The sequence below is a fragment of the Drosophila obscura genome, unplaced genomic scaffold (genome assembly GCF_018151105.1).
Source record: "Drosophila obscura isolate BZ-5 IFL unplaced genomic scaffold, ASM1815110v1 contig_31, whole genome shotgun sequence".
NCBI classification, from domain to species: Eukaryota; Metazoa; Arthropoda; class Insecta; order Diptera; family Drosophilidae; genus Drosophila; species Drosophila obscura.
In genome coordinates this window covers 14,362-32,539 of record NW_024542819.1, presented here as the reverse complement: position 1 = coordinate 32,539, position 18,178 = coordinate 14,362, and the positions used below count along the sequence as shown (strand labels likewise).

The window sequence follows — 18,178 nt, the reverse complement described above, 5'->3', positions numbered from 1 at the left end:
CACTAGCAAATCACATTCACGAGGATCTGGACACCTCAGTCCGATCGTTCATGGACCACGTTCAACCAAGTTAAAAAGTTTCCGGCACTAAAACAATATGTCGACTTTATGGAGGATTACCTACAGCGTGAACACATGGAGTTGATTCCTTCTAATATTCTAGCCGAGGATCCCCCAGTCACAATTATTTTGCCTACCACGCAGTATTTAAACCAGATATCACCACTACAAAATGCCGAGTTGTGTTCGACGGCTCTGGGGAGGTCTGCAAGGGATATTCACTCAATTCAGGACTACACATTGGACCAACTATTCAAAGAGATTTACTTGGAGTCTGTTTACGGTTCCGTCAGCATCGTTATGTGTTCTGTACGGACATTGAGAAAATGTTTAGAGGCATCCTGGTGTCAGAAGAACACACGCAGTACCAGCGTATCGTCTGGCGAAAATAGGAGACTGCTACACTCGATCATTACCGACTGCTGACCGTGACGTATGGTTTAGCTTCTTCTTTTGGCTGTCAGAGTTCTTAAGCAAATCGCTCAGGATTATGCCGATCTGTATCCGAATGCTGCTGCGGTGCTGGTAAGGGACGCGTACGTGGATGATATTCCTACGGGCTGCGATAATATCGACGAACTCATTGCACTCAAGAGCCGAGCTCAATTTAAACTTCGAAAATGGAGCTCAAACTGTTGGCCACTACGCTGACAATCTTTCCTTCAAGCTGACCATTCCTGACACCACAGCTGCTCTGACAAAACGAATTTTGCTGTCGGAGCTTGCTAAGATCTACGATCCCCTGGGTTTGCTTGCCCCCACCACTGTATTTCTAAAGGTTCTCTTTCGAGATAGTTGGCTGAGCTCGGTCGAATGGAACGAACCACTACCGCCGCAGTTATGCTCACGTTGGCAACAGTTTGTAGCAGAAGTTCATTTATTGGAAACATGTCGCATATCTCGCTACATATCCTCACCAATTCAAGCAACGGAGCTGCATGGATTTGCCGATGCGTCGTCTCATGCATACCGCTGTTATTCACAGTCGCGTGAAACTCAATAAAGACTATGTTGTCAGAATGATCGCCGCAAAAACCTGTGTTGCGCCCATAAAACCTGTATCCATTCCGCGGTTCGAATTGAGTGCGGCCCATCTTCTTTCAAAATTAATGTCTTTGGTTAAGCAAGCACTAACTCTTCCTATTTCCAGTACCTCATGTTGGTCTGACTAAGAAGTTGTACTGCATTGGCTCTCATCACCCCCTAGGACTTGGAACACTTATGTTTGCAATCGGACTGCTGAGCTTCTAGATGCTTGTCCATGTAGCTGCTGGCAACACATTCGTACTGGGGACAATCCCGCGGACTGTGCATCACGCGGACTTTTACCGAGGGATCCTGTAGACCATCAACAGTGGTGGAATGGACCACCGTGGCTTTCACAATCACGTCTCAGTTGGCCACCTGCTAAGGCAAAGTTCCCACTGTTGACTGAGGAGGCTGCGCACATGGAAGTTAATGTCAAGCCTCAAATTAATCTACAAATTTTCGATGAAGGAAATGATCTTCAATGTATGATCAAGGCTTCCTGGTCACATCTCTTGCGGAAAATAAGCTACTGCTTTCGCTTTGTACACCGTCCTCGCTATAAGGAACACCTGTCATTGTTTTTATCATCATGGGAATTTCAATATGCAGGCTCTAGGATAACCAAACACGTTCAGATGGAGTTCTTCCAAGTGGAGTACAAGCAGCTAAGCACTGGACGACCACTTTCTCAAAAATCCAAACTGATTCGCTATACTCCATTTATTGACGACCAAGGATTAATGCGCGTAGGAGGACGCATTGACAATTCAATGGCAACTTACGATGCAAAACATCCCATACTTCATCCAAAGGAATCACCAGTCGCTGTTTTACTAGCTAGACACCAGCACGTCACATCGCTATACGCTGGAGTTGTATTTATGTTCCACACTTTGAGACAGAAGTATTGGATTCTCGGTGCCCGCAACATAGTCCGGAAAATCGTATTCAACTGCAAGATTTTTTTCCTCCATCGCAAAAATACGAGCACACAACTCATGTCTGATCTTCCCGCTTTTCGGGTTCAACCCACCCGCTGTTTTCTACATTCTGGATTGGATTACGCTGGACCAGTTACTATCAAGACATCGGTAGGTCGGACTCCGAAGTTTGGCAAAGCTTGATTTGATTCTTCATTCCGCCGTCTGCCCCGCATTTTGGAGGTATTTGGGAGATTGGCGTACTATCAATTAAGCTTCACCTTCGCCGAGTAATTGGCAGCAGTGCATTAACCTTCGAAGAATATGCAACCGTTTTAAACTAGATTGAAGGTCTACTCAACTCTCGCCCACTGTGCGCTCCCAGCGATCACAGCTTGGATCCCCTTACCCACGCTCATTTTCTTACAGGTCAACCTCATATGTCGGTGCCAGTGCCGTCGTTCTTGGACGTGAACATCCACAGACTGCAGCGTTGGAGACAACTGCAAGCCAAGGTTCAATGGTTCTGGAAACGTTGGAATCTTGAATACCTTTCTTCCTTGCAGTCGCGCACCAAATGGCAACGGAGACCAAAAACATAACAGTGGACCCTGGCGGGTAGGCATAAAACGCTAGGGGGTGGTTCCCCCGATAAACATCAACTACGTATGGACCTTCGGGCCTAGTATGGAGTGGACAGACGGTCGAACACGGGTTGGGATGTCAACCCAAACGTCGGTGGAAAGCGTGACTGCTACCACCGGCGGGTACGGGGAGGAGCGATCCTCTCTGCGTGTCGCCAGCGGTCACACCTCTGATATGGCGGGAGCAGGTCATGTCAGTTGCAATGCTACTGCCACAAAACGGACTCACTCCAAGCTGAGCCGCACAGGTGCCTTAGTCGAGACAGACTCGGACCTGGAGAGCGTGCTCTCGGTCAGCAAGACGGAGGAAGATAGCCTTCTCCGCTCGCCTGAACCAGGTTCCAGCTCCCTGCGTAGGGAAGGGCCGAAGCGTTCTAGGGATGGGATGAAGGCTAAGGCCCAATATAAGTCGGCGCTTAAAATCCGAAGCCGGCTCCAAGGCAGGGAAGACATCTCCCAAGAGGAGAAGTCCAAGCTAGCCTGGGCCGAGTAGAAGGTAGAGGAGGGCCGCTTACAATTTGCACAGATGCCGCAAATGAAAGCGACGAAGGGGGAATTTGCCAACAAGGTGGAGGAGATTCTCGCCACCAAAAGGCAACGCTCGACCGAGAGCGCCAGTGGCAACGCGGGCCCAAGGGGGTGGGACCTCCACCCAAAACGGCAAAGAAGCCCAAACCCAAGGCGAAGGTCAATGAGGTGACCAAACGACACCTGATCGTGGCACTCATTGACCGGAGCGATGAGAATGGCAAGATGACGGAGGCGCGGTGGAAGATGGTGCACGCGCAGCTCGTAGAGTCGCTATTCGGAAGAATGGAGGAGGACCCAACAGCCCCCATGCCCACGTTCGATGGGCTGGGTGGCTTAACGGGGTCAAAATACTGAAATGTATGGACGACCCCACACTCAAGTGGCTGACGCAAACGGTCTGCCAAATGGAGGCGATGTGGGAGGGGGCCAGACTGGAGGTTGTGGAAAGGGAGCTAGTCCCGTCCATACCAAAGGCGAAGGTACTCTTACCCATCGCAATCCAAGGAGACCGTGCGATGAGGCTGCTACAGCTGCAGAACCCAGACGTGCCAACGGCGAACTGGAGGATCTTGCACATTGGGAGCCCACTACCCAACGGGGCCCAGAGTGCGATCCTCCAAATCAGCAAGGAGGCAGAGGACCTGCTGTACCCCAGATTCGGGAAGATGGCGTGGGGCATGGGTAGCGTATACCTCCGCCTCAAAAAGCGCCACCCCGAAGACAAGGACACGCACACCCTGCAGGCAGGCGAGGTGGAGAAGGACCTCGGTCTGGAGTCCATCGTGGAGGCCGCTCAGGGTATGGCGCTGGACGACTCCGAAGAGGAGGAGGACGGAGACCTGACAGTAATAGTCAACCCGTCGAGTGTAGTTGAGCCAGCCTCCCATGTCAGTGAGAGTGCTGCAGCTCAACCTCCATAAAAGCAAACTCGCGTCGACGGAGCTCCTCATCGCCATGGAGCAAGGGCCCGTCGACATAGCTCTGGTCCAGGAGCCATGGATTGCCTCTGGCAACGCTGTGGCCGGACTAAAGTCCTCTAACTACAACTACAACCAGAACCGCCGTACTCGTACGAAAGGGCATCCATGCTTACCTTTTGTCTCATTACAGCACTGATGACCCGACTGCTGTGATGCTAGAAAGCGAGGAAAAGCACCTTATGGTAGCTTCCTGCTATATGGCACACCGGAAGAGCTAAGGAGTCTGGTGGCGGATGCCAGCCCAAAAGACCAGCAACTTCTGGTTGGTACGGACGCCAATGCCCACCATAGCGTGTGGGGAAGCCCCGACATCAACGACAGAGGTGAGTCACTTCTAGACGTTATACTATCAACTAACCTAGATGTAGCAAACGTAGGGGAGGAACACACCTTCGTAGGTCCCACCTCGTCCAACGTGCTAGATCTAACACTCGTAACGGGAAAGAGTACTTACTTACGTACTGGTATCTGGCTGGAGAGTCCTTGAAAGACCATCCTTCTCAGACCACAAGTACATTCAATTCAAGTGCGAATTTAAGCACTCTCCTAAGATAACTGTTTATAGAAACCCCCGGAACACAAACTGGGAAAAGTTAAAAAAAAACAGTTACTTTGAATCTCGCGACTCGCCCGGGCACAGTGAAATCCCCGGAAGACATAGAAACGTCCCTAGAGACCCTGTCCAAGGAACTACTGGATGCGTACCACGCATCATGCCCACCCTCGAGAACGAAAAAGAGGACCAAACCACTCTGGTGGAACCGGAACTTATCGCTTCAAAGAAACAACCTCAAAGAATTCTTCAAAATCGCCAAACAGGCGAACGAGGAGATAATCAATGAGGAATACAAAATCCTACTCAGGGAGTACCAGAAGGAAATACGCAGGGCACAAAGAGCTCGTGGAGGAACTTCTGCTCCAATATCGAGAAAGTCCCAGAAACGGCTAGACTTCGGAAGCTGCTATCAAAGCAACCTACCATACAGAGTCAGCTGAAGCGAGAAGATGGACAGTGGACTGAGGGCAGTGAAGAAGGCCTAACAGCACTAATGGAAGCTCACTTCCCAGGATGCACCGAGGTTGCTGACGCTACAACGCATCAGGACCTAGTAACTGAGGAAGAGCATCCCCCAACAGGTGTCATATCGTCTAAGAAAATCGACTGGGCTATAGACTCCTTTGCGGGTACAAAAGCACCTGGACTAGACGGTATATTTCCAGCCATGCTACAGGTGACCAAAGACGTGATCACCCCATGGCTCTCGGCAATATACGCAGCTTGACTGAGCACGGGCTATATCCCTATTCAATGGAGGACCTCGAGGATTGTCTTCCTTCCAAAGGCAGGAAAGTGCATCCCCAAGGATTAAAGACCGATAAGCCTCACCTCCTTTCTACTCAAAACACTAGAAAAGCTGCGGGATCTACACATCAGTTATGATGTAGGGAGACTGATGTCAACCATCAGCATGCCTACACGAAAGGGAAATCGGTAGGGACGGCACTGCACTCGCTAGTAGCCACCATCGAGAGAGCCCTCCATAATTCATAATCAACCTCTGGATAAAGAACCTTCTAAGTTGCAGACGGGCGCATAGAGGCACACCACAAGGTGGGGTCCTGTCGCCCCTCCTGTGGAACCTTGTGGTCGACGACTTAATAAAGAGATTCGAGAGGAGAGCCCCAAAAATAACAGCCTATGCAGATGACATAAGCATAATTATTACGGGAGTATGTCCATCAACCCTCAGCTCCATAATGGAATCAACACTCAGGGAGATATGTGAGTGGGCAGGAAAAGTAGGACTCAGTATCAACGCGGACAAGACGGACCTCATCCTCTTTACCAAGAGATACAAGGTACCGGCATGGATCCCCCCGAAAATTGATAAAACCAGGCTGACCCCGAAAGCACAAGTCAAATACCTCAGCATAGTAAACCATAATCGGAATCGACCCACTGGACATCCACGCTCAACTGACTTCAGGAAAGGCGGCACAACGCTTAGTAGCATCAGGCAATATGTCTCTACAAGGATTCGGGCACAGTTCAATTGGCCGAGACATGACCAGTATATCTGACTACATGATCCCCCAAACTGGCCTGGATGTAAAAACAACCTCATACATGGGACCCGACGATTGGAAAAGGGGTCGGGACCAGACTAAACACCTCAACATCTATACTGACGGCTCCAAGATGGAAGGAGGAGTAGGAGCAGGCATATACTGTACAGACCCTGAGATAAGGCTGTCTTATAAGCTACCGGACCAATGCAGCATATTCCAGGCGGAAGTCTTCGCCATACGGAAAGCGGCAGAGGCTGCTCAGTCTACGGATCGTCCACACGACGTGATCAACCTGTTCGTGGAAAGCCAGGCGGCGATAAGATCCATGCAGTCGTCGGCGGTCAGTTCCAGAAATGTCTTGGCAAGCAGGGAGGCACTAGATATCCTAAGCACGACAAAGTCAGTGCGGATCTACTGGGTTCCCAGCCACCAAGGCATCGATGGCAACGAGATGGCGGACGGTCTGGCTAAGGACGGCGTCGGGCTGGCAAACGACAGAGCTGAGAACGTGCCTGTCTCCCTTAGAACGCTCCAAAGCGATTTAGAGAAACGGACCGACACACTGGCAAGATGCAGGTGGAGCAGAATCACCACCTGCAGAACCTCAAAAACCATGTGCAAGGAGCGCAATAGGAAACTCAGCCACTACATACTGCACCTCCCACGGAAGGACTGCAGAATGTTGGTGGGAATACTCACAGGTCACTGTCTGGTCGCGGCACATGCTATCAAACTAGGCATCACCAACAGTGGCAACTGCAGGAAATGCGAGGAATCCGGGGCAACTGAAACCCTGGAACATCTAATCTGCAACTGCGCGGCTTTCTCAAGGAGCAACTGCAGGAAATGCGAGGAATCCGGGGCAACTGAACCCTGGAACATCTCATCTGCAACTGCGCGGCTTTCTCAAGGGCTAGGAGAATATACCTGGGCGCCCCGGTACTGGCATCACTGGAAGATGCCTCCAAGAGGACGCCAGGGGAACTCCTTGCCTTTGCAAAACTCTCCTCGATCCTCACGGATTTCGAAACCGCGTGAAAACACTCAGAAGGTCCATACGCACCGATCCGGACAACTAAGGGCCATATTGGCCTATGCGTGGCCCCGTGAGGGCCGTCCGGGACAACCTAACCAACCTATACATGTACTTATGTACATATATTTTAAAACTATTGATTATAAATATGCATTACTAATAGATATCATTTTAGGTGGGGAACATGGATGTGCATTACACATTACACCCCCTTCCGGACAACTAAGGGCCGTATTGGCCTTTGCGTGGCCCCGTGAGGGCCGTCTGGGTTAACCTAACAGTGGACACGCTTGTGGTACTGAAGGAGTGGAATCAACCGCCTAGCAAGTGCCTGCTTGGCCGAATCACCGAAGTTCATTCTGGTCAAGACGAGAAAGTTCGAGTGGTCACCGTTAAAACTGCCTGAACAGTCGTTCAGGGGGGGCCGGTATATTGAGATATTAGTCGCTTAGTGTAGGTCAATATTCATTCATATAATAGTTGCCCTAATCATATGCTCGTTATTGCTTCGCCTGCTGTTCTTATTGCTTATGTCCAAAAACTGTATCGTTCTCAGCCAAAACGCGCAGCTGCACGCGAATACAGCGATGTGCACCGTCTTTGTATTGGAGCGTCGCATCGCGTGATCTTCCAATTCCCTTTTGGGCTTGACTACATTTGTAGAGTTATATATGTACAGTTGTGTTCAATGAAATAGTAGTGCCGCACCTCATCACTTTCAAAACTCTTTTTGAGACACTTCCAGTTATCCAAATTGAACAAATGATACCTTTTTAAATAGACTGGACTGTTAGCATTAGAAAACCGAAGAAATATCAATACTTTTGAATTCCATTGTCTTGTTTTACATGACATTTGAATTCCATTGTCTTGTTTTACATGACATAAGCCGAATACCCATGAAATTTGCTGTTCAATGAAATAGTAGTGTTTTTTTAGAACATTGAAAAAAACAACGAATCTCAAATAAAAACATATATTTCATGTTCTTTATGTTTCTTGAGCTTTAATATTTGGTTTTTTATCAATTTTGTTTTCATTGCCAACTTGCGCCGGCCGGATTTGGGTCATTAATCTCTTGCCAACGCTTCAATAGGATTTGACCAATAACACTAGTCAACACGATTTTCCGGCACGTTGGGGAGGGTTTTTTGGTTTTTTTAGTTTTGTGGGGGGCTGGGTTGGCTAAAGGGTTGTACTTTGGTACCTGACGGTGTTTTGGCAGTTGGGCCCGCCGCCTTCGGTTTTTTTGTCTTTTTCTATTTTAGGTTGGTTGTTTTGCTCAGTCTCTCCTAGTTTAATGGCGTCCTTACGCGCCATTACGCACTTCCAATGGGACGTTTTTTTTTGACTTTCGGGTTTTTAGTCAAATTCGTTCCGCCCATTTTTGCTTCGTTTTTCCCCGGCGTCCGGGGGTTACTTTTTTTCTTCATCGTCTTTACACCGACGTAGTCTGTAGTGGCGCTACCTCTAAAAATAGTTAAATAAATCCAGACTCAAAACCTCAAAAAAAGTCTGCCATGAAAACCATAATCTTTAAAAAATTTTAAACCCCATACATCAGAAAAGCGGTTTGGACCTTGAGGAAAAAAAAGTTCGATTTGCGGTAGTAATCCATGAACCACTTGCTAAAACTAGGCTCTGGTTCATGGATTTGCAGTTGCAATAATGTATTTGGTATTCCAGCATAAGATTTCGATGAGATTTATATTCAGTTGGACAGTTGACCATGGCAAAACGTCGATCTTTTCCGATAAAAATCAATTCCTAGCGAGCTTTTCTGGGTATTTTAAGTCATTATCCTGTTAAAAGATCCTTTTAACATGAATTTTTCAACTGTAATATGAATTTAATGTATTCTAAAGTATACTTACAAACATACTTTCGCTCGAAACCATACTATACTATAACGACAGGCTAGAAAGTACTAGCTTATATGAGCTGGGCCCCATAAGGCTCAGCCTAGCATGCCCAATGCTATTTTTTTCATGATTTTAAGTGGTAATCGGATTTCTGTGAATGCCAAACATAATCTTTTGAGTTTATCTTACCATATAATACAACTTTACTATCATCAGTAAAAAGTATTTTTGTCACTGTGACACAGTCCATTCCACATGCGTTTTTCCAAACTGAAGTCGTGCACCCTTGTACTCTCAGACCCAAACGTGGAGCTTTCTGGGACTGCTTGCATTCAAATAATGTGTAATCAACCGTCTACGAACTGTCACATCACTGACAGAGCGATTAAACATTTTTTTCATAATTTTTGAGGATTTTGCCTGGTCTTTCCTTCGACTATCGCCGACCATCCGCTGTACAACGAAAAATTATAATTGCTCGATGTCAGGCGGGAAGTTAATGATGACCCTGGCGCTGGAGCTTCGGTGCCTTCACTGGAACCCGCTGACGCTGCCGTCAGCATGGATGTGGAGGCTCCGTCTGCCTCGGCATCCATCGTCGACCCAGAATATGGCCCATCATCTGCCGATTCTGCCCTTCGGGTTGAATCTGGTCCGCCGGTTCTACACAATAGTTCTACCATCCCTCCTTCTATCCTAACTGCTGTCGCCCCACTAAAATCTATTTTCGTTTCTCGACTGATGGCATCGGCTACGGATGTCCTGGTCAGGGACTTTATCTTTTCTAAGCTTGACATTGATGATTCCTCAGGTCTTGTTGTCACTAAATTTAACTTTAAAGTTAAACGCAACATATCTTCCTTCAAAATACTCGTTCCTGACGAGCATGTCAGTAGTGTGCTCGACCCCTCTTTCTGGCCTGAACATACTATCTGTCATGTGTTTACCAATCGTCCCTCTAGCCCGGAACGACGAGTGGGTGTCCTTCCAACTCCATCTCCGACTGCTTTAACTTCTGTCCGTCCAACTCCATCTCCGGCAACTTTACCCCCGGCCTCAAAAAACTAATTTCACCTCTTTCCCTTAAGATAACAGATCAGAATGCTCGTGGCTTGGGCAGTAAGCTTTATAAGCTATATACTGACAGTGAATCTTTTGAGACTGATGTAATCGCTTTTTCCGAAACCTGGCTCAACTCCTCTATTTATGACTCCGAGATTCTCATTGACAAATTTAACATATATAGGTATGATCCTCCATCTCGTGGTGGCGGCGTCCTGATTGCTGTTCGTTCGGACATAGCTTCCCAAATCTTTCACTTCGAAGGGCATAATAACATTGAAATTATTGTTGTTAAGCTTTGTTGGCCCTCTTGTTATCTTTTTATATCCTGCTCTTACATTCCGCCGTCCGAATTCTCCACTTATATGCTTCACGTTTCCAATCTTCAGCCTGTTTCGTCCAAACTTAATGACTCTGATCGTCTTATAGTCCTTGGAGACTTTAACCTACCTAATATCTCATGGTCACCTTCTGTGGACTCTAACCTAGTGTTCCCATCTATTCAGCATGATTTTGCTGATTCATTGTCAGATACATCGTTGGGTCAGGTCAATGCTATATTCCATAACTTAGGTAGGCTTCTTGATCCCGTGTTTTATTCCGACATATCGAATACCCTGGTCTGCAGAGGGTCTCCTCTATCGTTCCTAGAAGCCCCTTATTATCCCACACTTGAAACTTCCGTGCAGTTGCCTCCCTGTCCAATCTCCCGTTAAGCCACCGTCTATCTTTTCCTTCAGGAAAGCAGATTTTACGTGATTGAATCTTGCACTTTCTCAGATCGATTGGTCATTTCTCGACGACTTTCATGAAATTGAGCCTACTACAAATGCATTTTATTGTTCCTTGTTCAATATCATTAATACCTATGTACCTTTAATTTCACCTTCGCGTCATTTTAGTGGCCCTATTTGGTGCCCCCGCGTTTGATAAAAGGTTCGGTCTATTTCGTCTAACCTCCTGGAATTCTCCACTTTCGTGCGTGAGGGTTTCGCTAAGCAGTCGCAAACTGACTTTAGTAAAGCCTTCGATTCAGTAAATCATAATCTGTTTATCCATAAATTATCTCTCCTAGGGTTTCCACCTAAACTTCTTTTCTGGATTAATGCATACCTTTGTAATCGATCTCAGCGTGTCTGTTTTAATAACTCTCTTTCTAAGCCTGTTTCTGTATCGTCGGGGGTACCTCAAGGTAGCCATCTTGGCTCTCTGTTGTTTAATTTGTTCATCAATGATCTTCCCCAAGTCTTAACTCATTCCCGAGTACTTATGTATGCGGATGATGTGAAGTTATGTTTCTCCTATAGCGACCCCATGTCCCCGTTATGTCTTCAATCTGATCTTGACGCCATCAACAACTGGTGCTTAATTAACATTTTTCCCCTTAATATTTCGAAAAGTAACATCATGACATTCCATCGCAGCAAGCCTTAGCTTCTTGACTACAATATCCATAACTGTTCCTTAAACCGCCTTTACAAAATTACTGACTTGGGAATTATCTTTGTACCTAATCGGTGCTATAACTCACACATATCCGCCATTTCGAATAAAGCCAGAGGCGTCCTGGGCTTTATCAAAAGATTGTCTAAGGAGTTCACCGACCCCTATACCACTAAACTTTAATATGTATCCCTTGTCCGACCTATCCTTGAATACGGTTCCTGCGTTTGGTCTCCGCATTATCAAAAATATAAGGATATGATTGAGTCTGTTCAAAAAACAGTTTATCCTTTTTGCACTTCGTGGCCTTAATTGGGACCCCTCTAGACATCTTCCTTCTTATGAGAGTAGGATCCGGCTCCTCGATATCCGCTCTCTTGAAAGCCGTAGGATTTGCCATGGAGTGCTTTTTATTCACAAACTTCTTGCTGGTGAGGTTGATTCCAGTGCCCTCAGTAGCCTTATTAGCATTTCTGTCCCTTCCCGCCCGACTAGGCATTACTTTCCGCTTCATCTTCAACTCTGTCTTTCTAATTATTCTGACCATGAATCTTTCCGTAGCCTTTGCCGTAACTATAATACTTTCTTTCATCTGTTTTCCTTCGACATTAGTTCTATTAAGGTAAAATCGTTGTTAACATATAACTTAAATTAATTATCTTAACTTAATAGGCTATAGGTTATTTCCTGACCACAACTTGCTGTGAGCCGGACCATAGCGGCTATTTTGCCAATAAATTAGTCCTATTGGGTCAGGATCATATCCATAGTCTGATAATCCATGTTCTTGTCCTTTTCATATTATGTTATAATTTTTTTAGTTTAACTGCTCATAGTTGAACCTCATGAAATAAATACAAATACAAATACAAAAGCTGACTTATATGAAACGAAAAATTATAATCATGAATACATGGCACACACACATTTACGTTACCTGAAATCTCAAGAAAAATCGGTTTCGGCAGCTAAAAATTATTCTATGCATAAAATCATATATTTTGGAGTACTCCAAACACGTGTTACTCGTGTACGGCTCGTGTCACATAGTGAGCCGAACACGGTCAATCCCAGAGTAGAACGCGATCGGCCCCTAGACCTGGGAACGTACGCTGAAAACTCAGCTGCGCCACTTTCGTTATATGAACTGGCACATCTTTATACTGTATGGCTAGTCATCTCGATCACTGCCCCAAGGGGAGTACTGGACTTGAGAGAGAGAGCGAGTACGTGGTAAAGAGCTTAGCGATTTATGAAATTGTTTCCTTCATTCTGGCTTTAATAGGGTCGGTATTTTTGGAGAGATTTTAACTACTCTTGTTCAAGTGTGATATGACACTTATGTATACTTTATCGGGTCGGAAACGCTTCCTTCTTGCTAGATCTACACAAGTCTAAAATACCCCTGTGCTCGTTGAGTACTGGATAAAAATATTACATAAATTCAAATATGCATGCAGTAAAATAAAATTTTGGAACCACATACCTGCAATAATTTTGACCTATAAGTTCGGGGAAGTCGGAAATTTCTTTCATTAGCCAGGACCATCTTAAACATGACTTTCCAGATACTGATGAATTTTGTATCCCTCTATAGCTTGAACCGTTCTCCCAATAGCATTTCTCACTTTCATCTACGTCTATAGTTATTCCCAAAGACAAACAATCTTTATGTGGTGGTAATTTTTGACAATCTTCAACTCCAACAATACCAATGACGGGATGCCTTTTGGCAATGGCATACTCCTTTTGGCAAAGCTCATTTTCTAAAAGTTCGCATTCTTCGCGACAAATACGTTTCACATTTTCAGATTCTCTTGTGGGTGGATATTTACTAGCAATGTCGGTTCTGAATACATCTTCATAAATAGTTGATTTTTTTTTTATAAATATATTTATGTTTTTTATATCTCTAGTTTTAGTCCTCTTATTTCGTGTACTTATATTGGAGTTTTTGTAACGCTTAGCATTCGTTGCGACTTTTGCAAAGTACAACAAATTCGTTCGTTCAGGAGTTCGACAAATAGGTAGCGAACTGAAACATAGACTGGGTAAGGCATACATTCGACAATTCGAATTCATATCCCTGAAAGGAGGTATCTAAATAATTTCCAAACGATTTAATAATATTTACAAAAAGCTTACTTTGATTCTTTGATTACACCATAAGCGGCTTTCAACCGTTCTTCTATGGCGTTCATAGTGAGGTTCGGCGATATAAAGACGTGTACATTTCTTAAAACTTCTTGACAAATTGTTCCATTATATAAATGACAAATTCCTGATGATTGCTGAAAACTATAAATAAAAACACCAATCATTAATATAATACATAATATAATTTTTATGTCCTAAGACTTTGGAAATCTTTATTTACTGCTGTCGGCAAGGCCCTATTTTGAACGCATAGAAAATGCGCTCCCGCGATGTTGCCGCTCACGTAAACGTGTTCGCATTACCCCACTGCTGTGGGGCCTTGGGCCATTTCAGCTTGGCCATATATTCATGAAATAAAGGATAATGGTACAATGTCTAAAAGTTATAAAATTTGTTTTTTTTTTTTTTTAATTTGAACATTGATTTTTTGCCTTTGTAAAATACTACAATTTTATTTTTATGGATCGATAAAGAACGGTTATTTATGGTAAATTTTGCCACATAACATACATTTCATATTTTAGTTTTAGTCAAATATATTAAAAAAAAGAAATATTAATAATAAACAAAGTATTATAATGCTCGTATCAATTTTTTATTTTGTAAACTAATAATTCACTTTGGAAGGAATTTCAAATGAACTAAACAATTCTAAGAAATAAATATTTGCCGAGATATGTTGACTTGACTTTAAAAATTTTTTTTCCTGAATATCTCTGAAATTTTGTATATACATATTCTTTGAATATTCTTTTAGTTAAACTTAGAAGCGCATTCTGCGGTTATGAGCGGTTTTGCTTCTAGATTAATTTAGGTGACAGAACCTCGTCCAAAAACGGGCAAAATATGATTTTATAAGTGATATTATACCACCGGCGCTTGGTTGTTTTTCGCGTGAGGTTGCTTCACTTGAATCAATATAGAACTTGACCTCTATTAGATGCGTTTACTCATATTCCACATGCGCTCATCCAGTTTTTCGACTTTTGGAACATCTTTTCGGTTCATGCCCCCACTGTGCAACGTATCAGCTTTCTCATTACATTTCCGCCCAAAACGGACTGATCGAAGCAAATAAAGTCATTATACGCAGAAATATGTACATCCTTACTGAGAACTCGGTATAAAAATCGAGACTTTTGTAGTTGTGTATGTTCGTAGATAGGTTTTCTTTTTTTACCGAAAAAAAAAATTAATTTCAGAAACAGAATGACAATGCTTTGCGCCAAACAAAAAAAATTGTTGAAAATTTTTGTAATATAACAAAACAAAACAAATAAATGTACATGGCCGAAGATACTTGCACTTCGTTGCATGTTTAAAGTATGTAATTTCAGAGACATGCGAACGAAACATGCTGATTTGAATCTGCAGTGCTCGCACACGGTTGCTAGTAATTCGGAATCGAAGGCATTAAAGATTCATGAGTAAAGCCAAAGACAATATAAGAATAAGATGCGTAACGCTCATAGATTTCAATTGCCATGTGCAAGACAATTTTTCGGCAAGCGACCAGATTTGCGACATCTCGCTCGCACAAATATGAGAGCGTACGAATCTAAAAATAGAATCCGCTTGCATGTGTGAGTACACACAGAACCAGAGAGTGCATATGTGTGCGTACTTGTGCGAAGCAGACGCTTTTTGAGACGAAAACCCTTTTAAGAGTTGAGAAACGAATTTATTTACAGTCGTTGAATACGTCGCACACTGAATACCCTAATGAAAATTATTCCAATGTGAAGTCATGTATTAAATATATATTGTATATTTATATATGTACATCCGATAACACCCCGGGGTTTAAGGGTAATGGTTTGTGTGGCTCATTAAATATGGGCGACCAACCAAAGGAGCAAAACGGGGGGGCCAGGGGGCCAGACCCTGCCCCCAAGATTTTAATGAGCTAAGGCACCCAAAAGGGCGGGCTAGTTTATTATCGAATATACCATCTTAAAAGAGAGAGTCTGGAGCCAGCTCTAAAGCCAGCCTGAAAAATTGGTGTGCAAAAATTTCGTATGGCGTTATGTATCTATGTATGTATTGTCTTTGGTAAAGCTGTGATTTTATGAATACTGAGACTTCATGCAGGGTTATAGTTTGTGCTTCATACTATGTATAACGAAATTGTAAACACAAAATAATATAGTTAGCTATTTTCAATATTTTTTAAACTGTTACAAAATGAACTGCTGCTGTTTACGCTTTTATCACACTGTCGACAGTTTCAAGTGTTTGCTGCTGCTTTGACGCTATCAAAAAAAAAAGAAAAGGAACGTGGTAGTCGCCTCTGTGGACGTTCCTCTTCTTTTATACCCGTACTAATTTTAAAATATTTTACATATTTTTTTCTACAACTGTTATATACATGTACAATGTCGATTACACATATAAAATGTAGATTATATCTAGACAATGTAGATTCTTCATCTTCTTAGCAAAGCTCGCGCATTGCACAGGGCAGAAAGTGTTTGAGCGAGAAATGAGTAGCGGAATGAGTATCGTGGTCTCGTGCTGGAGGTGGGGAAGCAACTTAAAATTAATATCTTTATTCTGGCTATAATAATTATCCGATCTATTCGTCCTTTGTGAGTGCAGAATTTAGTTGCTCTAGCTCTTATAGTCTCTGAGAACTAGGCGAAAAACACGACGGACGGACAGACAGACATGGCTATATCGACTCGGCGGATCAAGAATATATATATCTTATGGGGTCGGAAACGATTCCTTCTCTGCGTTGCACACATCCAATTTTATCACAAATCTAATGTATCCCTCAACTCTTCGAGTAAAGGTATTAAACAACTAACAACTTGCACTGTGCTGCGGCAATCGTCAGTTTTCGTTGTTTGCCTAACAACTTGTCATATTTTCAGAACAAAAAGCAAAAAAGCAAATAATCTTATTGCAAGTTTTTAAAGAATGGGTAAAGCAATCGAATGCAATAAAGCTGTTAAACATAAAATTTTAGGACAGTGGTAGAATAAGACGTCGAATACATGCTCAAATAACATAAACATACTTGAATAACATAATTTTCAAGTTTTCACTCATTTTTAATTCCGTTTTGCGCGAATTTAGTCGACGCTTGGTTTTAGTACAATAAATGCTCTTTTCTGAGTCCGAACATTTGGCGAGACTTTACCGGTGGCTAGCTATTTTCTCCTCTATGTTTTACTTTCTTGTCAATTTTTCACTAATTTTTAAGCCCGTTTGCAATAATTTTGCGATACTTGAACGTCCCAGGGTTTTTGTCCGCTAAATGCTCTTTTTTGAGTCCGCCTGCGAACATTTAGCGAGACTTTACCGGTGGCTAGCTATTTTCTCCGTTATGTTTTACTTTCTTGTTAATTTTTCACTCATTTTTAAGACCGTTTGCAATAATTTTGCGATACTTGAACGTCCCAGGGTTTTAGTCCGCTAAATGCTCTTTTTTGAGTCCACTTGTGGACATTGAGCGAGGCTTCAGTAATAGCTCACGGATTTTTATTTTTGCGATAGTTCCGCTTTACTATCGTCTTATGGTCCACTGGGGTGTACCAGCATACCGAAAGCCCAACACATGTAAACAACTTTGTGTGTATGCGATCCGTCCAGCAAAAACCGATTTGTCTCTTCTCTGATTGGTGTTACCCGACTTTTGTTATGATTTTGTTGTCTTTTCTTCGAGATTTCACTGTTCCCTTATTCGTATTTGTGTTTTTTTTTGGGAGTATTGGTGAGTGCCCTGCCGTAAGCTGACTGGTGTACATCGCTGGTGTAGTGTATATATATATATATATATATATATGTTTATATATTCAGAAGGATACACTGATAGTTTAAGGTAAAAAGATTTATCCTTCAAAACAATCAAAATTGAAATCCTTATGTTGTGAAGTCTATTTGCACCTACCCATTAATTCCAAACATAACATTACTTGCGAAAACATCCTTTTTTTTCGTTGTAAGCAGCACTAATAAAATGCTCAGAAAATAAATTAAATTTTTCACCATGTTGAGAAGTTGTACGTTTAAAAATATATTTTTTCTTTTTATTACAGTTCTTTAATTGACATATTTGACTTTGCAATGAAAATATTGTTTAAAATACATATGAAATATTCTTTCCTTAGCAGGATATTAGGGGTTGTTGATACCTTATCGATGTATCGATACAACAAAAGTTGCTCTTCAGGATTATAGCCATATGACAATAGACTTTGCTAATGGTCATATGACACTAGACCTTGCTAACTGACAAGCTGGAAATATAAAGATAGCCTTATGGGAAATGCCTGCAATCAGAGCGAGAGAACTATATGCGTCAAGCTGGTCTAGTGTCATATGGCTATTAGTATCCTAAAAAAACAAAACGGGTATGATCTTTATTTGAATTTGTAAA

General features: G+C 43.3%; 2 protein-coding genes across 3 annotated transcripts in view; one reads left to right on the top strand and one right to left on the bottom strand.

Moving 5' to 3' along the window:
• The window catches only part of LOC111078543 (tyrosine-protein kinase transmembrane receptor Ror), a 37,429-nt gene extending 19,500 nt beyond the window's left edge, over positions 1-17,929 (bottom strand). The window contains exons 1-4 of one of the 2 annotated variants that reach the window (XM_041594694.1): positions 17,690-17,929; positions 13,783-13,935; positions 13,124-13,723; positions 12,631-13,058 (exon numbers count right to left, since the gene is read on the bottom strand). In XM_041594694.1, coding sequence (XP_041450628.1) covers positions 13,022-13,058; positions 13,124-13,723; positions 13,783-13,935; positions 17,690-17,790 — 891 coding nt within the window. In that variant the 5' untranslated portion in view covers positions 17,791-17,929 and the 3' untranslated portion in view covers positions 12,631-13,021. Of the gene's footprint in view, positions 1-12,630; positions 13,059-13,123; positions 13,724-13,782; positions 13,936-17,689 lie in introns of those variants that run through there. The other variant, XM_041594693.1, reaches the window with a different exon arrangement.
• LOC121404690 lies at positions 1,529-2,718 on the top strand. Its single transcript, XM_041594695.1, has 2 exons — positions 1,529-2,180; positions 2,439-2,718. Exons 1-2 carry the CDS (start codon positions 1,575-1,577, stop codon positions 2,481-2,483), a joined length of 651 nt encoding a protein of 216 aa, XP_041450629.1. The 5' UTR covers positions 1,529-1,574; the 3' UTR covers positions 2,484-2,718.
• Positions 17,930-18,178: the final 249 nt, after the last annotated feature.

Bases quoted from the DNA above. Each gene is read 5' to 3' on its own strand.
- LOC121404690 (XM_041594695.1), top strand. From the start codon at position 1,575: ATGATCAAGGCTTCCTGGTCACATCTCTTGCGGAAAATAAGCTACTGC. The intron at 2,181-2,438 runs GTAGGTCGGACT...ATTTTCTTACAG, and splicing joins CAGTTACTATCAAGACATCG to GTCAACCTCATATGTCGGTG.